General features: G+C 36.8%; 1 protein-coding gene across 2 annotated transcripts in view; it reads left to right on the forward strand.

Annotated features, from left to right (window-relative positions):
- FAM117B (family with sequence similarity 117 member B) overlaps window positions 1–18,676 on the forward strand; it is a 108,496-nt gene that overhangs the window by 79,613 nt on the left and 10,207 nt on the right. Inside the window, exons 5-8 of one of the 2 annotated variants that reach the window (XM_023259611.2) lie at window positions 2,012–2,155; window positions 3,470–3,695; window positions 5,759–5,879; window positions 11,885–15,791. In XM_023259611.2, coding sequence (XP_023115379.1) covers window positions 2,012–2,155; window positions 3,470–3,695; window positions 5,759–5,879; window positions 11,885–12,203 — 810 coding nt within the window. In that variant the 3' untranslated portion in view covers window positions 12,204–15,791. Of the gene's footprint in view, window positions 1–2,011; window positions 2,156–3,469; window positions 3,696–5,758; window positions 5,880–11,884; window positions 15,792–18,676 lie in introns of those variants that run through there. The other variant, XM_045034297.1, reaches the window with a different exon arrangement.

An 18,676-nucleotide genomic window follows, 5' to 3' on the forward strand; every position in this document is an offset into this window, starting at 1 on the left:
AATTTGAAAGGGGACACAGACATTCACTTCATAGTACAAGCCTTGTTGAATAAGCATCATGTCTGTTTTAGGCTCTCTTTTGAGAAGTGGCAATAAGGAGATGGATAAGCGGCAGCACTTCCTCATTGCTTACTATTGGGCCCCAGAGTCTTACTTTTCTCACATGTAACAGGGGAACCACTGCAGCCCACCTCAGAGAATGGTCTTGAAAACGAAGTGAGAGGGCATGTGGTATCTGGCCCACACTGGATGGATGCTCAGTAAACAGTAGCTACAATTTTTATTTTGTGTTTTCCCTATTATGTATTTTATTCTTAAAATAATTTCTTGTCCTTTCACATTCTTTTTCAGATATCATTGTCTTCTAATAATGTCTTCTGATTTTCCCCCCTTTAATTCCTCTGTTCCTCAATCTTCTCCTCATACCCTCAAGCTTCTCATATTATCTATTCCCTTTTCACTTCCATCTTTTCTTTCTGTCCACTCCAGATTGAAGCTTCCCTTTAGCTTTTTTCTCACAAATTTTCCAAGGATGGAAATTTGCCTTTTCCAAGGATTGTTGATGTATTATGCTTATTTCTTTTAAAAAAAAATTTTTTTTTAATGTTTATTTATTTTTGAGACAGAGAGAGACAGAGCATGAACGGGGGAGGGGCAGAGAGAGAGGGAGACACAGAATCGGAAGCAGGCTCCAGGCTCTGAGCCATCAGCCCAGAGTCCGACGCGGGGCTCGAACTCACGGACCGTGAGATCATGACCTGAGCTGAAGTCGGATGCTTACCCGACTGAGCCACCCAGGCGCCCCTGTATTATGCTTATTTCTAAAAAAATCTTACTTACAAAGGTGAGCAGGAATAAAAGAGGAGAAATATAGCTTTAACACTAAGTTCTATATCACAGAACAGGGATATATTCATTGAATGGAAACTAGTGATGATTGGAGGCCCTGTTACCTTTGTCTCCTTGCCCACCTTCCCCTGAAAGAGAGGTTTTTCAAAGAAACCCCTCTAAATGAAGGGTGGGTTAATCACATTTCTTTACGAGACTGCAAGACGATATACAAGATGACCTTCTGGCACACTGTTGCTGTTAACTTTAGCAGATACCTTTACAATTCTTATTCATATTTTACTTTGAGTATCTTGTCAGGAAACCGTGTAATATCCTTTAATTATATATAATCAGTTATTTCTTTTCAAAAGCAATAATGTGCCAGTGGAAAAAGAAGAATATGAATTATATAATTTTCTTAACAAAATGTAATAAAATAATTACAGTGAAAGTATAAATAAATTTCATAGGGAAATTATTCTTATTTCTACAATCTTGCTATTATATGTGGACTTTGACACTGATTTTGTTTTTCTAACCAAAATGTGTACATATTTTTTGATAAATTGCCTTTTAAAAATTCCTTTCCTCGAGTATAGGTAATTGTGGCACTAGAGGACTTTTACGTTGTCTAAAATCTGAACTCTGAGGGCACCTGGGTGGCTCAGTCGGTTAAGCATCTGACTTCGGCTCAGGTCATGATCTCACGGTTTGTGAGTTTGAGCCCCATGTTAGGCTCTGCCCTGACAGCTCAGAGCCTGGAGCCTGCTTCAGATTCTGTGACTCCCTCTCTCTGCCCCTCCCCCACTCACACTCTGTGTCTCTGTGTTTCCCTCTCTCAAAAAATAAAAAACAACATCAAAATCTGAATTCAGTTATAGTCATAAAAAAATTTCTGAGATAGACATTCTTTTAGTATTTTCCTTTATACCTCCTCTCTTTACAGTCCCTCATGGGTGTGAATTAACTTCTGAAATTCTACCTTGATTGGGATTTTGGCTTTAAATTATATTTTGTGTTTATCAAGGAGCATGTTTGGTTAACTTTTTGTGAGGCCTCTAAACTTAATTTTGATATATTTTAGAGTTATTCATGTCAACTAAAAGTATGCTTCAAACTAAAGAGTTGAAAGGTGGTGTATTAAAGCCCTTTTCTCCCTTCTCCACCACTTTTTCTTCAGGCTCCTGTTCCAAAGAGTGCACTTATTCCAGTAATTCCCATCACCAAATCAACAGGTTCCCGGTTCCGAAATAGTGTGGAAGGATTGAATCAGGAGATTGAAATAATAATTAAAGAGACTGGGGAAAAGGAAGAACAACTTATAGTAAGTAATCTTGTATCTTAAAATTGTCCTTCCACATTAACTGTTCCATTTATTTTAAAAATTACAATTTCATTTTCCATATGTACTTAGGTTTCTTTCCTCTCATTGAAAGAGAATGAAAATTTATCTCTTTTGAAAAATTTTGACCTTGGCAAGTTAATGAAAAGTATTAATTTCCTTGCATCTCATAGAGACAACTGATAATGACTTAAATTTGGATCCTTGAACAGAAACTGCTTTTTGCTTATCTTTAAAGATCACTAGATAGGTATACACTTCTCATTTGTTACAACTCCATGTAGCATAAGTTTAGATTAAAACTTGTTGGGGAGGGAGGGATAGGACTTTAGAAACTTTATAAGCATGAATCTATCTGTTCCTTATTGTTTGTGAGTTATTGTTTGGTTGACTTTATCATCATGAAGTACACTTCTGTTTACCTGTTATCCGCACAAGACATAAGAATGATTCATCTATAAGACACAGAAAGTTTCCTGTTTATATTGAAAAGCATGTTACAGAGTATATTTAAGCTTTCATTCTTCAGTGAAAGAGGAATTGGGGGGTTTGCAGTATTATTTTTATTGATGCTTAAGATCTTCTCCCTGATGTTAAAGGTTGGTTAAGCTTAGAGAAAACACAATCCCCCCACACCCTCTTGTCCATACTGCATGATGGGAGTAGCTCCCTGATATAATAAAGATAAATGAACTAAAGGTGTACCAGGGAGCTGGTTTTCCTGCTAAGTGAGCCACGCAAGCTTTCCTTTTAATGTTCTCCTTGATGTTCCCCTATAATTAGCATTGCTACCATTAATCTTTCCCTCATTTAGGAAGGTTTCTTTGGAAAAACTCTTTCAGGGGGAAGTGGGCAGAGGGAGAAGGTAACAGGACCTGTCATCAAGTATCACTAGTTCACACAATGGATAAACTTTTCTTCTAATATAGAACCTGGTGTTACACCTAGATTTCTCCTCATTTACCATGGCAGTTCTTCACGATTTAAAAAATATTTACTACAAGGTAACTAATTCGTTGCAGTTTATCATTCATCAGGCACTGGCCATCTATCATATACCAAACCCTGCGAATACAGAGTCTTTGCATATGCTGCTCAGTGTTTAGTAGGGCAGTCATATTAGATAGGGATGTCACTAATGGAGCAGCACAAAGGTTTTTTTCCTGCTAGACCTAGTAGGGCATTTCTGATCTGTGAGTGATCTGGAACAATAGGGGAAGGTTGATATTGGGTGCATTTCTGGTGAGTTTCAAAATCAGTGATAAATATATGTATGTTTAAAAATTTTTATAACAGCCACAAGATATTCCAGATGGCCATCGTGCACCTCCCCCCCTCGTACAGAGAAGCAGCAGCACACGCAGCATCGACACACAGACCCCTGGTGGGGCAGACAGGGGAAGCAACAACAGCAGCCGCTCTCAGTCTGTGTCCCCCACATCCTTCCTCACCATCTCAAATGAAGGTAGCGAAGAGAGCCCTTGTTCAGCTGATGACCTGCTTGTTGATCCCAGGGATAAAGGTACAATGAAGGAGGAATTTGTTGCCAGATGATAAATGAACACCAGCTATTTTATCATTCATTCTATTCATTTTCTAGTAGAACACACACACTTAAGGCTACTAAGGTAATTACTTTGACATACGTTCATAACATAGATTTTTAAAAATTAAAGTATACAACAGTAGGTTTTACCGTGGTGCTCAAGAGATGGTCTGGTTGGGTGGGTGTATGGGCTTTTATTTTTGTACCTTTTTTTTTTTTCCTTTTCTCTACTTGTTAATTCACGTCTCTTATTACTGAGAAACATTCTTTTTGGTATAAATGAACATTGGTCCTGAAAAAGCACTTTGTTTTCTCTCGCCTTAGTTGTCTTGTTTTTACTACCTTACTATTTTTAATTGAACTTGAAACCTTCAAATTAGTGTGTGTTTGTTTGTTTGTTTGTTTGTTTTAAGAATCTCATTTTGTGAAATTTCAAACAAGAATTAGGCTGATTTATGTCAATGCAAAATGAGCATTGAAGGCAAGCCTACAGTAAAAGGTTGGAGGGCTTCCTTATAGTATTGAACTACTTGTGCAACTTAAAAATAACTTGGAGACATAAGCTATTTGAATATTAATTTCTAATGTTCTTACCTTTTAAAACAACTATGACCTTTCTTCTGTCTCTATCAGGGCAATATTTTGTTAGCCTAACCCAAGTTACTGTGTGTACTTGAGAGCAATAATATATTTGTAAATTCTGCAGCTCAGTTCAGCAGTCATTTATTTAGAAGCTATTAATCACAGTGTGTTGAATGTTCCTAAAATGTTACAGTTGGCTATTACTATCAATTCCCTAAATTATTGAGACTGTAACAAGTGCAAAGAACATAAGATTTCCCAAAGAAGTCAATTAAAGCCATAAGCAATTGTAAATGTTACTATTTGGACCCATTTTGCCAGCTTCTAGGTTAAGTAATATATAGTTATTCTAGGCAAACACCCTGGAGCAATTAAATTACAACCCCTGGGGGTGTAGAATACAGGTACTGGGAGTGTTTGATGCTCCCAGGTGACTCCAGTGTACATCTAAATCTGAAACTGAATTAAATCTTTTGGTTGGGCCGTGTGTTTCTTATCAGGAATCTGCATTTTAACTGCTATCTACTTTTAGAATTAAAAGGAGTGGTGAGTGTAAACCATTTAGCATGGCTCCTGGTACTCAGGGCTCATACTTTCTACTTTTACTTCAGTAATAAGTAGGAACCTCATGAATTTTGTGTAATGCTATATTTGACTTTAAGACAAAGTTTTTTTTTTTAAGAAATTGCTTTTATAAGAAAATAGAACCACAGTGCTACTGCCAGCAAAAAATTTATAGCTTAGTTGACACAAACTGAAAGTTTTAGAACACTTAGGTAACATATCAAGAATTTTTAAAGTATAAACTGAGGACATCAACATTGAACAGGAATACCAGAGTAAAGAAGCATTCACTTTGATAAGGTTAATTTGAAAGGATTTCAAAACTTTGAGCTAGACTTTGAAAGAAGTTTTGGCACATGAACAGAGATGGACCTCTTAGGTATGGAGACGTTCATAGGCCCGAGGAAGTCTTTGGTGTATAGTGCACAGATGGCTCCTAACTAAGTGGAGCAGAGATTGTAACCAGAGGAGCAGAGAAATCGAGAAATTCTGAAGGGCAAGCTGAGAGTGAGTGATAGGCAACCAGTGAAGAGCCACCTCAGTTACATGTACTGGGAAGCAAGGAAGTGGCATGTGAGTCTCTGCTGGGTGTATAAGAAATAAGGGGGCAAGACAGATCAGTATTCAGTGCTGTGGATTAAGTGATACAGGCTTAAGCTGTAGTACTTGTAAGTGGAAAAGAAAAATTTTTTGTTTTATGGATTTAACAAACATTAATTATCTCCTCTTTACCTGGTATTGTATTAGATCTTGGGGGATGATGTTGATGATAAAACACTGTTCCTACCCTCAAGTAGTTCATGGTGTGGGGGAATGTCATGAACAATTCAATTTAGTATGACTGCATTTATGTGGTAGTGTTTGTTAGTAATCCAGCATGCCATTTTTTGCAGAGAATGGGAACAACTCTCCTTTGCCCAAATATGCAACTTCACCAAAACCTAACAACAGTTATATGTTCAAAAGGGAACCTCCTGAGGGCTGTGAAAGGGTCAAAGTCTTTGAGGAATGCTCGTAAGTACCCCTCAAATAACTTTTCATATGAGAATTTTCTTTTTTTTTTCTTTCAATATATGAAATTTATTGTCAAATTGGTTTCCATACAACACCCAGTGCTTATCCCAAAAGGTGCCCTCCTCAATACCCATCACCTACCCTCCCCTCCCACCCCCCATCAACCCTCAGTTTGTTCTCAGTTTTTAAGAGTCCATATGAGAATTTTCAAATAAGTTGAAGAATAGTACAGTGATCACCCATGTATCCACAGCGTAGACTCTAGTTAACATTATGTTATATGTGCTTTGTGTGTGGCGGTGGTAGTTTTTGCTAAAGTGTTTGGAAGTAAGTTGCAGACATCATTACACTTAAGTACAATTTAATATTGTTTCCTAAAAGTAACCATAGTACTCCTATATAACTACAGTACCATTATCACATCAAATGAAATTAACAGTAATGCTTTAATATCAACTGATACCCAGTTGTTTTTCACATTTCCTCTGTTGTCTCCAGTGTGTCATCTGTGGCTGTTACTTTTGAACCTGTATACAGTCAACATCACACATTGAATTTAGCGGTATATTTACTCAAGGTGGACCATGGCTCTCACCTAGTATGTCTTCCTTCTTTTAAGGGTTGAATTCCCTTCAGTTTTTATGTACTTTTGGTCTCTAATTCTTTAAAAAGTATTAGAAATATTTTGTCTGCCAGTATAGGAAACAGAATTCTGTTACTATTATAGTAACAGACTCCTGTTCCTGTGATAAAGCTAACATAAGAAGCAGGCAGGATTTTAAGCAGTATCTAGTACTACTGGTATGTGATCTCTTATATTTCGGTTGGCTGGTACTTTAGTCAAGCACTGCAATTTTAGACTCAGAGTCTCAAAAGGTATTGTAGCCTTCATGTTTTCATGGCTTTTTGCTTTGTGAGTGATGGCTATAGGATGGTTGGTGTGTGTGAGATAGCAAATTAGGTGATGAACATTATTTGGGGATGTGCTGGTAGTTCTTAGCCCTCACCTTCCAGTCTCACTATGGCTGCATGTATAAGAGTCAGCCTTCTGGCTTTTTCTCACTTATGAAACCTGGAACACAGTGTGAAGATTGTCCAACCTTGTCTGACTCAATGTAATTTATCTTTTCCCCCCATTATGAACATCTTGGAATTATTTTGGAATATGGCATCCTTTTATTCCTCTGTATTCTTCTCCTGTCACTGCTTCCTTTAATCTAAATTTTGAATAATTTTGTCACACAAAGAGCATTGTTTTTGAATCCCCTTAATTTCTATGCTAGGAAATCCCAGCTCTCAGTCTCCTATCTGCTTTTGTGACAGTAATTGAAAACTGTTTTAGCAACTGCTATGTCACTATAATTCTAAAAGCTTGACTGTAGCAAATTGAAAATTTAAGTAGAATTCTCCAGATCTGTTTCATGGACTCCCTGAATCATAATCGTCTGGAGTAGTAGTTGAAACTGCAGATTCCCAGGCCCCATCGTAGGCCTAATGCATAAATGTGGAGATAGGACCTGGACTATACATCTCTGACAAATACCTCATATTTTTTATGCCCAATTTGCAGATGCTGGCTTAGACTTTCCCATGAGAGTTCTTAAGGGATGCTTGGGTGACTCAGTTGGTTAAATGTCTGACTTTTGATTTCGGCTCAGGTCACAATCTCATGGTGCATCAGTTTGAGCCCCACGTTGGACTCTGCACTGACACTCTTTTGATGCCCCTTCCCCACTCACACTCTCTCTGTCTCTCTGTCTCAAAAATAAACATGAAAGAAAGAAAGAGAGAGAGAGAAATGAAGGAAGAAAGAAAAAAAATGAAGGAAGAAAGAGAAAGAAAGGAAAGGAAGGAGGGAGGGAGGGAGGGAAGGAATCATTCTAGGGCCTCCTGGGTGGCTCAATTAGTTAAGCCTCTGAATCTTGGTTTTGGCTCAGGTCATGATCTCATAATTCATGAATTCAAGCTCTGCATCAGGCTCTGAGCTAATAGGGTAGAACCTGTTTGGGATTCTCTCTGCCCTTCCCCTACTTGCACGTGCACTTTCTCTCTCTCAAGATAAACTTAATACAATGATCCCATTTTTTTTTTTAATTTTTTAAGTAAAAATCAAATGGTCCAAGTGGACGTTTTTGGAGTTGAGCTCTTTGATTTACTCATTGAGATTTGCCCAAATGCAGAGAAATTGTTGGTTGGCTCAAAAGTAGTTTGAATTTCTGTAATAAATGACTTTGTGTGAATATTTGTTATGTAGGTTGGTGTCCTGTGGTATCTGCCTTAATCTCTTGGATTTGGAAGTTTTCTCAGGACTTAATGTCTGAGTTATGTATATACTGCTACATTATTTGTGTCTAAAGGGAGGGAAGAGTATGTGTGTGTATATGGATAGATAGATGGATCAAAGAAATAGAAGATAAACCCTGACATGTTACATGTTTTATGGCACATGCATCTGTTCTTAGAAGGTAAACTTGCGGGACACCTGGGTGGCTCAGTCGGTTAAGTGTCCGACTTCAGCTCAGGTCATGATCTCATGGTTTGTGGGTTCAGGCCCTGCGTTGGGCTCTATGCTGACAGCTTGGAACCTGGAGCCTGCTTTGGATTCTGTGTCTCCCTCTTTCTCTGCCCCTTCCCTGCTCACGCTGTCTCTCTGTCTCTCAAAAATAAATAAATGTAAAAAAAAAAATTTAAAAAAAAGAAGGGTAAACTTGCTCTTTTTATAGTGTACATAGACTGATACAAAGGATGTCTAGCATTTTTAAGCATTTTCATTATGTACCAAAACAAAAATTAATAGCAGTAACCCAAGAGTGGATTTCTTAGAGGTAATTTTAACTTTTTTATCAATAAAACAAATTACTCAAAGTCTAAAAAAATTCGTCTCTTTTGCACTACCTCTGTCAAAATGAGAGCAAAATCCACTGGGCACACTAGCAACAAACAAATATAGATTATTGGTCCAAATTAAAAGTTTTGAGTTTATTTAATCATTGTTTGAGGAATACTCCTCTTTAACTCTTGGTTTGAAGGAAGTAACTCTGATAGGAACTGGAAATTGGAGTGGGGTGAGGCTTGATCTCTGGTTTCTAGAAATGTATGTTTATTTACCTGAATGCAAATAGGTGGTTGTATTGAGACCAGAATTTATACCAGATTTTGTATTTCTTTCTGTCTCTATATTCTTTGTGTTATAGCACGTACCATAGCCATGTCGTCTGCACTTTTTCCTTTTTTAAAGGAAGTCTAATATGCTGTTTCTTCTGCCAAACTAATGAATTCTTTGGCCTTAGTTACCTTAGACTCCTAAGTATTTTGGCCTTTTTGTGGTATTAGAAGTATTTTTAAAAATATAACATGATCCTCCCTCTCTCCCTTCTTCCAATTATAAGTAACTCGGACCCAGCACTTTCTTTGCTGATAATTCCTGCATTAAAAAAAAATTACATAAGGCTTTTAAAACAGATAGGAAAGAATTTCTTGCATCAGTATAAGAATATCTATAATTATTATCCAGCCTATCCCATCAGTTTTTCAGAAAGTCAGCTTGTAAACAGTTATATCTATTTTGAGACACAATTTTTTTGGAATAATCCTTAAGGAAAAATAAAAATTTTAAATTAGTTCTGAGATTTTTTTTTTTTTGTATTTATAGTTACTAAGTTGAAGCTTTGAAGTTGTATTAGTACTTGCAGCTTCTATTAGCATAGGTATAGGTCATGTGTGCCAGGAGTGGATAATCTGTTTCTTGGTTAATAATTAAGCTCCTAGAAAAATGTTAGAGGTCAGGAGTGATTCCTCTTGGTAGGTTGGGGTGGCGGCTGGAAGAGGGGACAAAGGAAGGTGTTTTGTTTTTTTGTGTGTTTTTTTTTTTGTTTGTTTGGTGGGGGAGGTTGGTGCTTCCACCTTCAAAAGAAAATTCAAGCATAATTTAATAATAGAAATCTAACCTCAGCTTCCTGTCTTCTTTAAGGAATTGAAAACCATACTCTCACATAGTAAAAATAGGGCAGTGTGTGCTCTTCTTACCTCTCATCTACCCAGATACACTTGTGGTCCTAAAATTACTTGATGTTTCCATTGTATATAAGAAAGAAGACTGCACAAGTAAAACATCAATTAAATTATTTCTTTGTTCTTAAATTATTGTATTTATCAAAGCTGTCCTTGGGTAGTATTCACTATTAATAAAATCTGCCTATCAAAAGCATTGTCTGCTTGGAGGTTTTTCTTTTCCTTTTTTTTTTTTTTTTTTTGGCACGCATTCCCCAGGACTGTTGCTTATTAATTTTTTAAGACCCCGCTCAGATGTTACTTCCCTTGTAAGCCTTCTTCCTACAAAATTCTCCCTCTTCCTCTGCCACAGGTTATCACTCCCTTGTGCTACCTTTAAACCCCTTTACAAGTCATTTTTATCACATTTGTCAGACCTCTTACAGGACTTCTTGAGCTTTTTTGTACTGTGAACACCTTTGGCAGTCTGGCAAAGATTAGGGATGCTTTGAAGTAATTTGTAACTTCTCTGAATAATGTTTTTATTATTTGTTTTTTTTAACTTTTTAAAAATGTTTTTATTTTTATTTTTGAGACAGAGACAGAGCAAGAGCAGGGGAGAGGCAGAGAGAGGGGAGACACAGAATCTGAAGCAGGCTCCAGGCTCTGAGCTGTCAGCACAGAACCTGATGCAGGGCTCGAACTCACAGAGTGTGAGATCATGACCCAAGCCGAAGTCGGACGCTCAATCAACAGCCACCCAGGCGCCCCATTTGTTTTTTGTTTTTTGTTTTAAGTTTATTTATTTATTTTGAGAGAGAGCACGCAGTCAGGGTAGGGGCAGAGAGAGAGAGGGAGAAAGAGAATCCACGCTGTCATCGCAGAGCCTGATGTAGGGCTTGAACTCCCAAACTGTGAGATCATGACCTGAACCAAAACCAAGAGTCAGACTCCCAACTGACTGAGCCACCCAGGTGCCCCTGATAATGTTTTTAAATGCATAAAACATGTAAGATTACAAATGAGATTAATTATGTTGAGATACAGTCCTATTCCCAGCATCTCCCTCCCCCCACGAACTACATATTTAGTCTGTCTCCTTGTAGATGGTTTCATTTTTGGATCCCCAGAATCTGGTGCAGACTTGGCGCACTTAAATTTTAATTTTTTAAATTTCATTAGGAGAGATGAGAATCGTACTTTCATCATATGATCATATTACATTGTTCCATCTGAATCTTGATATATTTAGGTTCTCCCACCTTTATTTCTTTTTAATTTTTTTTAAATTTTTTTTTTAACGTTTTATTTATTTTTGAGACAGAGAGAGACAGAGCATGAACGGGGGAGGGGCAGAGAGAGAGGGAGACACAGAATCGGAAACAGGCTCCAGGCTCCGAGCCATCAGCCCAGAGCCTGACGCGGGGCTCGAACTCACGGACCGCGAGATCGTGACCTGGCTGAAGTCGGACACTTAACCGACTGCGCCACCCAGGCGCCCCAGCCAAAGAGATTTTTAAGCACACTTGAAAACTCATGCCCACTGAAGTTGAGTCACACAGGGGTGGAATTTAGCAAAAGATGGACATTGTATGTTGTTAATTTACTTGTTTTCTCCCTTCAAAATAGTACAGGTTTTGGAAAAAATGTAGTGGAACATATTTTTGTTTTTAAACATCTAGAATTTCTTTTGCTTTAGGAAATTCTTTATTCATAATGGCTGTCTTAAATCTTCATTGAGATACAGTTGGTTGTCAGCCTGAGTCACCTGAATGCTGCAGGGGGCTCTCCAGGGAACTGAAAGCAGCAGAGATGAATGATGTACTTCTGGCATTCTAAGATACTTATTTTGAATTAGGTGTCTAATTCCACTTTGGCCCATAACATTTGGAGCTTTTGACATAACTTGAGTTTTATATTCCTTTCATTATCTATAAGTTATCTGTTTAGAAAAAAAAGAATTACTTCCAGTGTTCTGTGACTTAAAATTACTGGGTTGTCTGTTCTATGCCTAGGCCAAAGCAGCTTCACGAAATCCCAGCCTTTTACTGTCCTGACAAAAACAAGGTGAATTTCATTCCTAAAAGCGGTTCTGCCTTCTGCCTCGTCAGCATCCTCAAGCCACTCCTTCCCACACCAGATCTTACTCTCAAGGGCTCTGGGCACAGTCTGACAGTTACCACTGGTATGACAACCACTCTGCTGCAGCCTATTGCTGTGGCCTCCCTGTCTACAAACACAGAGCAAGACCGGGTCTCTCGAGGAACAAGTACAGTCATGCCATCGGCCTCTCTACTTCCACCACCAGAGCCAATTGAAGAAGCTGAAGGATAGGTCACAAGACTGTGTGGCCATTTTTCTGGGCAACTGAGAACCTCCTCAGATCATTTCATTGTGATGGCATCGCGCACTCCCAGTCGGCTGTGATGTGCTCCCACTTCCCATGGTGATGTGTCACAGTATGACTTCTGGAAGAAAGCAGCGCCCTCTGATGGCTTTGCTCACTCATGAAGGCCAGCCCTCGTTGCTTAGCCTGCTTTTTCTGAAAGCACTGATTGAAACAAAAAAGGTCTCATTCTTTACTTTTGGAGGGCCAATATCACATTGTTTTTTGTTTTCAAATTAAACTTCTTTAAAAACAAAAACAAAAAATTGATCCCTGCAAACATAATTCCTGAAGGGAGACGTGAATGATGCTGCAAGAACCATCTTTTATATGAAAATGACTATTTTATAATACCAATGTTACATTTTCTGAAACGTAGCAGACAGGATGTTCAAAGATTCTTTGGTGGCCTCTTGTTTCTTGTTTCCCTTTCTAGATGTGTGCTTTTCTCAGCTGTTTTCGGCTTTGGGACCAAAGGGATTGTTGACATTTTCCCAGCAATCTTAATCTCATGACTATGTTCTTCTCCCAAACAAGAATTGATAGATAAATGCATTGAACAAATATATAACCAGAGATAAAAAAGCAATATTAAATAATAGTACATTATGTGATTTATGTTTTTGGATGTCAGAAGTTTGTGCTTTGGGTGAAATACTTGTAAAACTGTTGTTTTCTTCACTACTCCTGTACACATTTCACCATGTGGTCAGAAAAATTATAGTCTGGAGACAAGTGCTTTAATACTTTCTCACCCATTGTTGGAACTTGGTTTAAAAGTCAGTGAGCCAGAAGGAAACTACCCAGTGTTGATTGCTAGCTAGGAGTAAGGAACCCCTTTGGTTTTCTGCAAAATATTTTATCACATGCTCTCCCTTTATCATCACTGTATCATAGTTCCAAGAGGTCCTAAAATGGCTGTGCATGGATTTCCTCCTTTGCTTTTGTGATGTTGTTGTCTCGTGGATTTGGTCAGGGTTAGTAGTTTGCCAGGAGTGTAATCCATTGAATAGCAATCCGTAGTCACAGAATCTTGTGACTGACATTTTCTTTATGGTGGTTGGCACTGAGATATGTTGCTTACAGGTTTTGCTAGTTTTCTCTCCAGCATTCCACACAGTGCGGAAGACAGGCAAAGAGAGCTTTGGAGCATATAAACAACAGGATTCTTTGAAAAATCCATACGGTTTTGGATTTAGGCTCATCTTAATCACTGCCAATATCACATGACAACACTATTTCATGTTTGTGTATGTGGTAGTGAAATTAAGGAGCAGCTCTTTTTAAAAATGAGTTCCAGCAAACACTGTTGATAAAAAGCATCCTTCTAAGACCTTCATATACTACCTATGATGCAATAATTTAATATTCCTATACATATAGGGAGAAAAAAATTTTAATACTTGTAAAAGGAATACAGTTTAGAGGGTTAATACGTCAATTTGTTCAGACACATACCATCAAAGAAAACTTAGTGGTAGCAATAAATCTGAAAGGACTTCTTATACTCATGCACCTTTAAAACATCTGAGTATTTAAAATTATGCCCTGTGAAGTTTAAAATGGCGATGTATTTATACAGATTAGATAAATTCAAACATTTGAATAAGTCTGTCCGGTTTCACTTGGTAACACTGATAAATTTTGGTACCTTCTCCATACAAAACTAATTTGCTTGGAATTAGTGCTTTGTGGCTTATAAATTAGTAAAACTCAGTTATTCAGGGTCTGTATTTTCTGGTTGGTTGGTTTTTTTGAGAACCTTGATTCTTTGCCTTATATGTTATGTCTTTTGACTTAACCATTTCACCACTGAAAACTGCTCTATCAAAAGTACAGAAGAAAAGCTGAAACTCCTCAGGTGAGTTGGTATGAATGGTAAGAGGAAGAAGTTAAAAACAAGTTTTTAAAAAAATCCTCAGTTTTTAGATTACTTGAATTCCATTAAATCAGTGTTCTTTTCCTTACTTTACACTTACTTCTGTCCATTCCTATAAATCACAAGGGCGTTTTACAACTAAAATGCCACTTTATAAACAATCTTTCTCTTTGTTGTGCATGTTTGTATAATTGACATCTTTCTGTAGCGTTTCATATATCCTTTATCTAAAGTAATTTAAAACCAGAATGGGAGAACAGGTTTAAGAGTTATTATTTACAGAGTCTTATAAGTAGAACCTTTAATGTTTGGTTGTAAGGAGAATGTGAATTTGCAGGTAAATGCATTGTATGGTAACCAAACATACCCCTTGGGTTTGGGAGAAATAGAGCCTGAGGTTTGAAAGAATAAAAAAGGTACAAGGTACAGACAACTCAACTGCCAGTGCCAAAGGGCTAATTTTTAAGCATATGAGCTTTATTGCAGTCTTTAAAAATATTAACCATAGGTCCCATTCAGCTCTTGCTTAACCCTTAGTTCACAGATGGCTGATTTTTTTTAAATGGACCTACTCCCAATAGAATATTTTCTAAAATTACATTCCATGATTATCTTGTATTTCTGTAGAAAACTATACAGAAGATAAGTTAGAATAGCTTCAGTGGGAATATAATTTAAATTTTTTTAAGTTTTAAATAAATTTACTTCCATTGCAGTAAAAGAAATAGCATATATATTTCCGTAAAAGTATTCTCTGGTTATTTACTTTGTCTTAAGTTATTTTTTACTCTTGATTTTTTTCCTTGTGATGATAAAAACATAAAATTTATTGTTTCTGATCATGACTAAGTCTTACTACTTGTCGTGGCTTTTGTTAGCAATTATATTTTTAAAATATCTGTTTTGTCTCTGGTTAATATGGTGAGCATGGATGCCAAAATTATTTCTTAACTAGAATCTTCATTTTGTTTAAAATACTTCTTACACTTATGAGAGGCCAGATCAGCCTTTTGGAACGTGTTATTGCTAACTGTGGAATAACTGGCAACAAGAAAGGCTCTCCACCCCCCCCCCCATTTTTTTCTTTTAAATGGTTGGCTTTTACTGGAAAAGATATTTAAAAAAAATGGCAGAACTTATAGCCTTCTGTATGTCCAAGATTAGGACTGGGTTGTCAAGATTTTCTTTTGTTAAAGGAAATAAAAGAAAAATTGACATTACTGAATTTAGTTCACTGTTCTAAACTTAAGATTCATTCCTTAATGCTTGGAATTTTGATGTCTCAAAATCAGACCAGTGGAAGTGCTGAATTTGCATTTAAAAAGCTAAGAATACTTCGCACTTTAAAGTTTAACTCTGCTTAAATTAACAAATAAGTAGAGCAGCCCTGAACAATACTTTGTTTAAAAAATCCTGTTGAATATAATTTATGTTTTTTTAAAGTCTGTATCTTTCATCTGTTTAAGCTGTGTAAATCTTTTTAAAATGCAATTTTTTAAAATTTTGTTTTTCTAACAAAAATCTCCCAATAAACAGCATTTCCAATGGTGATAAATATTGTTATTATGTACTTATGTATTCCCTGTATCTGAACACTTATTGCTGCCTCACAAGAAAATAGAACATTTATGTTAAAAATAAAGTCTGTTCTTGAGAATTTTTTTCTATGTGCTTTTATGAATGTTGCCTCAATCCAGATTTTCTTTTCAGACACATGTACCCTGAAGTAATTTACAAATAGAATATTCTTTTTCACAAATGTGTAGGAAAATGAGTGTGTTAAGTAGCAGGACATATAGTATTACCAGTTATTATTACTTCCTGACTATTTCTTTACTTGCTCTAGAACTTAAAGTACCTGATATGTGTGGTAAGTGGTAAGCACACTGAAAGATAATGCATGTTTATAAGTAATTCCATACTTCATAGTTTGTTAGAGATTTAGCTGAGACAGTCACTGAATTTTATCCTGAAGTACATATAGAGGATTCTTTTCTTTTTGTTTTGGTATTTTATTCTTTCTAAATCAGCTATGTTCTTCCTTTGATACAGTGGTTTATACATGCAAGATAGTTGTTTAGGTTCAGAGATTTAATCTGTATGCACAGAACAGAACTAGTCAGATATGTCCCAGTGAAGGCTGCAGACCTAGAAAGCACCTAGGAAGCAACTAGAAAGCAGGGACACCATTTAAATGAAGTAAAAAAGTTACCACAGCAGTCGGTCATGAAAAGTCATCTAATTACATTGTAAAAAATTTTTTAAATTATTTCTGGGGGATAAAGTTTACAAGAATTTGGAGATAACTAATGAATATACATTTACACTATAATGTAATATAGCATCAAATGCAAAGAGAATCTCAAATTGGTTCCAAATTTTCCTCCCGTTCTTTTCTCTTAAAGAGGTTGACAGGAGAAAATTTAGATCTCAAGTTGGGTATACCCCTCTTCCCCTATTTATTTGATTTTTTTTTCCTTTGCTTCGCTAAATATACCACACACACACAAAACTTTTTAGGTCTGTAATGCCTTTTCCCCTTTAACTGCTCTTAAGTGTTTGGCTGTGAAATACAGTATCCTCTTATTTATGTATTTATTTAAATGTTTATTTTTAAGAGAGAGAGCACGAGTGGGGCAAAGAGAGAGGGAGACACAGAATCCAAAGCAAGCTCCAGGCCTGAAGCAGCGCTCAAACCCACGAGCCATGAGATCATGACCTGAGCCAAAGTCGGACACTCAACTAACTGAGCCACTCAAGTCACTGAGCCATTCAGTCTTTAAGACATTGTTTCTACTTCCTTTAATAAAGTATCTCCAAATTGCTGGTTTGGTAAAAATAAAATACTCATCTTCTCTGCAATTTGCATCTTCCTCAAACTGAGAATTTACCTCATTTGATTTTGTATGCTAGTATGGATTAGTCTTCCTAAATCATTAGGTTTTATAGAAGATTATCATGGAGGCTCTCTTGGTTCAAAACCAGGAATATAAACATTCATCTCAATTCCGTGCCTTAGCACAGTTATTTTTGAGATCATTGGGATAATTCAGAGGAGATGCAGAAAAAGACCTGGGTTTAGGGCCACAGTTTGGGTACAGTTCTAGCTCAGCAGCTTAATGGTCATGGGACCTTGAGCAAAGAAGTGAGCTCTTTGAGCCTCAGTTTTCTTATTTATGAGATGAAGGAAATGCTGATAGTGCTATCCATTAAATGGCTACTAGAATGTGAAAATAATTTAACTTATAGAATTGGAAGCAAACATTTGTTCTCATCTCCTTTATATTTTGTTAGGTAAGTTTATTCATTCCCTAAGAAAGCCAAAACTTTTCAGTCATAGAAAATGGTCCCATATAATTCATTTTAGCTTATAAAATGATAATACAGTTAACCCCTGAAAAACACAGGTTTTTTTTCCCAATAAATATATTGGAAAACTTTTTAAAGGTTTTTGACAATTTGAAAAAACTCACAGATGAACTGCATAGCTTAGAATTACCAAAACATTTTGAGAAAAAATGTATCTCATGAATGCATAAAATATTTGTAGATAGTCTATTTGATCATTTACTACCATAAAATACACACAAATTTCTCCTAAGTTAAAACTTATCAAAACTTAGGTGCACGCACAACTATATATGGTGCCATTTGCTGTGAAGAGAAAGGTAAACAAATAGGAAGATGCAGTACCAAATCGTAACTGCATAAAATTATAGTACATGCTGTATTACTGTAATAATTTCATTTACACGTATTGCTATTGTGGTGAGTGCAAGTGTTGCAAGTATCCTCTTAACACGTTGTGTGACACTAACATGAGCAGTTTGTCTCTCCAGTAAATTGCGTGTGGCAGTTAAAAGTGATCTTGCAGTTCCCATGTATTTTTCATCATGTTTAGTGCAGTACCATAAACCTTGAATAACACCATGGGACCCATACAGAGTGCCACTAGAGATGCTGGAAGTTCTCCCAAGAAGCAGAGAAAAGTGGAATTGATTGATAATGTGCCATAGATTGAGGTTTGAAGCTGCAGTGGTAACTTTTTCAAGATAAATTAATCCAGTATAAGGACCATTATAAAAAAAGATGTGAAGCCATTGTAGTTATACCAGCAGACACGAAAACCTTTCAAAACACCTTTTTTGTCTCATATTGAAAATGAAGCTTTTCTGGGATGCAGGATTGCTATAAGAAGGGCATATCTGTAAACTAATATGATACGTGAAAACCCAAAGTCATTTTATGAAGGTAAATGTAGGCTCTAAAGTTGGAGAATTTAATGCCGGTAAAGGATGGTTCAATAATTTTAGAAAGTGGTTTGGGTTGGGGCACCTGGGTGGCTCAGTTGGTTGAGCTTTCGACTTTGGCTCAGGTCATGATCTCAGGTCACGGTATGTGAGTTTGAGCCCCATGTTGGTGACACTGCTATCAGCATGGAGCCTGCTTCAGATCCTCTGTCCCCCTCTCTTGGCCCCTCCCCTGCTCATGCTCTCTTCCTCTCTTCCAAAAATAAATATTTAGAATGTGGTTCGACTTAAA

The sequence above is a fragment of the Felis catus genome, chromosome C1 (assembly GCF_018350175.1).
Source record: "Felis catus isolate Fca126 chromosome C1, F.catus_Fca126_mat1.0, whole genome shotgun sequence".
Lineage (NCBI taxonomy): Eukaryota > Metazoa > Chordata > Mammalia > Carnivora > Felidae > Felis > Felis catus.